This window comes from Micropterus dolomieu, linkage group LG09 (genome assembly GCF_021292245.1).
Source record: "Micropterus dolomieu isolate WLL.071019.BEF.003 ecotype Adirondacks linkage group LG09, ASM2129224v1, whole genome shotgun sequence".
Classification (NCBI taxonomy): domain Eukaryota; kingdom Metazoa; phylum Chordata; class Actinopteri; order Centrarchiformes; family Centrarchidae; genus Micropterus; species Micropterus dolomieu.
This window is the reverse complement of record NC_060158.1, coordinates 4,035,468-4,041,377: the sequence shown is the minus strand read 5'-3', so window position 1 is coordinate 4,041,377 and position 5,910 is coordinate 4,035,468. Positions and strand designations below refer to the sequence as shown.

The 5,910-nt window shown below is 44.4% G+C and overlaps 1 protein-coding gene across 1 annotated transcript in view; it reads left to right on the top strand.

Moving 5' to 3' along the window:
• Nucleotides 1–5,910, top strand: part of wdyhv1 (WDYHV motif containing 1) — an 8,413-nt gene that overhangs the window by 967 nt on the left and 1,536 nt on the right. The window contains exons 2-4 of the mRNA XM_046059241.1: nt 3,212–3,311; nt 4,136–4,186; nt 4,266–4,414. Of these exons, the coding sequence (XP_045915197.1) occupies nt 3,212–3,311; nt 4,136–4,186; nt 4,266–4,414 (300 nt within the window). The remainder of the gene's footprint in view (nt 1–3,211; nt 3,312–4,135; nt 4,187–4,265; nt 4,415–5,910) is intronic.

Below are 5,910 nucleotides of genomic sequence, written 5' to 3'. Positions count from 1 at the left end.
CGGCGTGCAACGTTTTCTGATTGAACGACGGGTTTCCTTTAAACGGCGTGCAACGTTTTCTGAGTGAACGACGGGTTTCCTTTAAACGGCGTGCAACGTTTTCTGAGTGAACGACGGGTTTCCTGTAAACGGCGTGCAACGTTTTCTGAGTGAACGACGGGTTTCCTTTAAACAGCGTGCAACGTTTTCTGAATGAACGACGGGTTTTCTGAATGAACGACAGGTTTCCTTTAAACGGCGTGCAACATTTTCTGAATGAACGACGGGTTTTCTGAATGAACGACAGGTTTCCTTTAAACGGCGTGCAACGTTTTCTGAGTGAACGACGGGTTTCCTTTAAACGGCGTGCAACGTTTTCTGAGTGAACGATGGGTTTCCTGTAAACGGCGTGCAACGTTTTCTGAGTGAACGACGGGTTTCCTTTAAACAGCGTGCAACGTTTTCTGAATGAACGACGGGTTTTCTGAATGAACGACAGGTTTCCTTTAAACGGCGTGCAACGTTTTCTGAATGAACGACGGGTTTTCTGAATGAACGACAGGTTTCCTTTAAACGGCGTGCAACGTTTTCTGAATGAACGACGGGTTTTCTGAAAATTGGGTTACCCAATTAGGTGCAACAAGTATGTAAATGCAGCTGCATCAATGGGGCAGTAAAGGGCAGTTGCGTTCACAACAGGGAGTTCAAAGCGCCACCGTCTCTGTTGAAATAAACTGTTTGCTACATTTTGTCATCCCTGTCATCGCTTAAACTGACACATCAACCTCGAGTTTGACACCTGTGGTTCAGTCTGTGCCCTGAAATATTAATAATATTGTACTGCACTCAGGTGAACAATACACTTCCCAACCTGACAGCCGATCCTTCCTCTGCTTCTTCCAGCAGCTCTCAGTCAGACTCTCTCAGTGTTTGTCAGGACAACAGAGGAACATGGCTTCATCCTTTCTCAGCTTCTCCCTCCTCTTCATCAGCCTCCATGCAGCAGGTACGATCAATACACTCATCAACACACTGATCACTGATCAATACACTTGGTCATGCTGTATTGGCTGCTCATCAGTAGTTAGTCACTGAGTCTGATCTTTGCTCTCTAGATGGATATTTGTATTCCAGAGTGGGCCGTTGTTTGTTTAACTCTTCTGCTTCGAAGGACATCGAGTACATCGAGTCTTACTATTACAACAAGCAGGAGTACGCCAGGTTCAGCAGCAGCGTGGGGGAATATGTAGGATACACTGAGTATGGAGTGAAGGCCGCCAATCACTGGAACAGCAATGCTTCATTACTGGCTATAAAGAGAGCCTGGAAGGAGATGTACTGCCGTCGCAAAGTCAGTAACTGGTACAGCAAGATTTTGTCTAAGTCAGGTGAGTTTGTGTTTCAGCATCAGATCATCATGTTACTGATTACATATTGATTAATTAAGACGTACATTAATAGCTCTCCTGAGGAACCAGGTTCCAGTTAGGGTTCAGGAGGCAGATCCCATCCAGTCCCATCCAGGGAAACTATATCTTTAGATAATGCGTCACGGAGGAGCTTGGGCCCCAGAACAATAACTTCAATTTTACATTAGAAAATTACAGGTCATCCAGGTTTTAACATCCTGAAGGCACATTTGAAGTTTAGCTAACTGATGAGTTTCATCTGGCTTGATCGATAGATATAACTGAGTATCATCTGCATAACAATGAAAGTCAACTGTCGGTTCATGAACACTCTGAGAGAAGCCAATGGAATCTAACAGAGAGATAAACGCAGTACTGAAGCTGTCATTCTCAACGTCCACATGAATATTAAAATCCCCTACAATAATAACTTTGTCCGTTTTAAGGACTAAAGTTGACAAAAACTCTGCAAATTCAGATAAGAATTCAGAATACGGACCAGGTGCTCGGTACACTATAACAAAGAGAATTGGTTGCAGTGATTTCCAACTTGGGTGTGAAAGACTAAGAACAAGGCTTTCAAATGAGTTATAGTTTAGTTTAGTTTTAGAGCTGATTAGTAGGCTAGAGTCGAAGATAGCTGCAACTCCACCTCCTCGGCCTGTGCCTCGAGGAATGTGAGTATTAATATGACTGGGAGGGGTGGATTCATTTAGGCTAACATATTCTCCATCACCCAGCCAGGTTTCAGTAAGACCAAATAAATCAATATCATAATCTGATATTAGTTCATTTACTAGTACACCTTTAGAAGAGAGAGATCTGATGTTTAGTCCACATTTAACTCTCCTATTCGTTTGCACTATTGCTCTTGTGGTTTTAATTTTTATGAGGTTTTTATGCACACCCAGCCTCCCCTTCCTGGCTGCACAGGAGATGCCGGGGGACGGCTACCAGAGGCTAACTCAGGCCGTTCAGCACCGACTACCGGGGACTGGCTAGCTACAGTAGCTAAAGACTGATCTACCAAGGTGCGGAGCCGGACTTCTAAATCACTGAGCCTCGCCTCCATGTCTAAAAATAAACTACACTTATTAAACGTACCATTACCGCTAAAGGAGGCAGAGGAGTAACTGAACATCTGACACAACGAGCAGGAGAAGGAGAAGCCATCGCTAGCTGCTAAGCTAATGTCGCTAACGGCTAAGCTAAAGTACTGTAGCATCAGCTACCAAAACTTTAGAACAACTATGAGATTGAACAGCAGTCACTAAAAGATGGAAAGAACTGTGAGTGCTTTGGCAAAATTACTGTAAGAATAAGTGTTTAGCGGACAGTTGGCCGCTGTAATCTAACAAATGTAACTGTTATTTAGCGAGAGCAGCACAACACGGTACCAACACACAAGCACCGGAAACGGAAATGAGTCGACACGCTTACCGCAGTACGTCAGCAACGTCCAACCACTTCATCTCACTTTTTTATTTTCTGAAGTAACATAAACAAAGAGGATCCCTAACATCTGTCACGAGACCTTGCCAAGAACATGTTCTACTGTTATAAATAGTACTTTGATCAAAAGAACAAAAAAACATATGAAAGTTCTGATAAATAAGAGTCAAATGTTTAAAACTACAAAACAAAGATCAGATCCAGGATATACAGAAACAGTAAATAAAATACTAATATACTACTACGAGTACTACTACTAATAAGAGTACCATAAATCATTCCTCATGTCAGTTATAATGATGATGTTGTTCTAGAGGAACACCTGTGATGTCTGACTGTTTGTGGTTCTGCCATCTGCTCTTATTCCTCAGTGAAGAAAATGTTTGGAAACTCTGCGCGTTGGTCCGGGCTGAGAGAACTGCACCGCTGGAAGAACTGTTTGTGGTTTTCATCTCTAATGAGAACAGAATGGTGAGAAAACACAGGAGTGTGGTAGAACATATGTGACATGTTCTATAGACGTGTCCAAAACATCTGTCAGGTTCTGTAAAAAATAAGTCATGTTCTGTAAACCATCTGTCAGGTTCTGTAAAACATCTCTCAGGTTCTGTAAAACATCTGTCAGGTTCTGTAAAACATCTGTCATGTTCTGTAAACCATCTGTCAGATTCTGTAAAAAATAAGTCATGTTCTGTAAACCATCTCTCAGGTTCTGTAAACCATCTCTCAGGTTCTGTAAAACATCTCTCAGGTTCTGTAAAACATCTGTCAGGTTCTGTAAAACATCTGTCAGGTTCTGTAAAAAATAAGTCATGTTCTGTAAACCATCTCTCAGGTTCTGTAAACCATCTCTCAGGTTCTGTAAAACATCTCTCAGGTTCTGTAAAACATCTGTCAGGTTCTGTAAAAAATAAGTCAGGTTCTGTAAACCATCTCTCAGGTTCTGTAAAACATCTCTCAGGTTCTGTAAAACATCTGTCAGATTCTGTAAAACATAAGTCAGGTTCTGTAAAACATAAGTCAGGTTCTGTAAAACATCTCTCAGGTTCTGTAAAACATCTGTCAGTTCTGTAAAACATAAGTCAGGTTCTGTAAAACATCTGTCAGGTTCTGTAAAACATCTGTCAGGTTCTGGAAACCATCTGTCAGGTTCTGTAGACAATATGTCAGGTTCTGTAAAACATCTGTCAGGTTCTGTAAAAAATAAGTCAGGTTCTGGAAACCATCTGTCAGGTTCTGTAAAACATCTGTCTGGTTCTGATGTTCAGAGACGTTCTCTTTTTGTTCTCCATCAGGTTCCTCTGTGGAAGCAGAAGTCCGGACGTGGAGACCAGCCAGTGATCTGGGTCTGTAACGTTCCTGCTGGATAATAAATGTGATGTCACAGACCACTCATCATAATAATGATGTCATCGTGTGTTTCAGGACTACCATGTGGTTCTGCTGCAGGCCGGTCCTCGGGTGGACCCTCTGGTTTATGATCTGGACTCCGAGCTGCCGTTTCCCTGCAGCCTGCAGCTGTACGCCGCCCAGTCCCTCCGTTCAGACAGCAACATAAAACCTGCGTACCACAGGTAACACACCTGAACACCTCAGGTAACACACCTGAACACCTCAGGTAACACACCTGAACACACCTGAACACCTCAGGTAACACACACCTGAACACCACAGGTAACACACACCTGAACACACCTGAACACCACAGGTAACACACACCTGAACACACCTGAACACCACAGGTAACACACACCTGAACACCACAGGTAACACACACCTGAACACACTTGAACACCACAGGTAACACACACCTGAACACACCTGAACACCACAGGTAACACACACCTGAACACACTTGAACACCACAGGTAACACACACCTGAACCCCTCAGGTAACACACACCTGAACACACCTGAACACCACAGGTAACACACACCTGAACACACCTGAACACCTCAGGTAACACACACCTGAACACACCTGAACACACCTGAACACCTCAGGTAACACACACCTGAACACACCTGAACACACCTGAACACCACAGGTAACACACACCTGAACACACCTGAATACCACAGGTAACACACACCCTGAACACACCTGAACACCACAGGTAACACACACCTGAACACACCTGAACACCACAGGTAACACACACCTGAACACACCTGAACACCACAGGTAACACACACCTGAACACACCTGAACACCACAGGTAACACAACTGAACACCACAGGTAACACACACCTGAACACAACTGAACACCACAGGTAACACACACCTGAACACACCTGAACACCACAGGTAACACACCTGAACACCACAGGTAACACAACTGAACACCACAGGTAACACACACCTGAACACACCTGAACACCACAGGTAACACACACCTGAACACACCTGAACATCACAGGTAACACACACCTGAACACACCTGAACACCACAGGTAACACACCTGAACACACCTGAACCCCTCAGGTAACACACACCTGAACACACCTGAACACCATAGGTAACACACCTGAACACACCTGAACCCCTCAGGTAACACACACCTGAACACACCTGAACACCACAGGTAACACACACCTGAACACACCTGAACACCACAGGTAACACACACCTGAACACACCTGAACACCACAGGTAACACACACCTGAACACCACAGGTAACACACCTGAACACCACAGGTAACACACACCTGAACACACCTGAACACCACAGGTAACACACACCTGAACACACCTGAACACCACAGGTAACACACACCTGAACACACCTGAACACCACAGGTAACACACCTGAACACCACAGGTAACACACCTGAACACACCTGAACACCACAGGTAACACACACCTGAACACACCTGAACACCACAGGTAACACACCTGAACACCACAGGTAACACACACCTGAACACACCTGAACACACCTGAACACCACAGGTAACACACACCTGAACACACCTGAACACCACAGGTAACACAACTGAACACCACAGGTAACACACACCTGAACACACCTGAACACCTCAGGTAACACACACCTGAACACACCT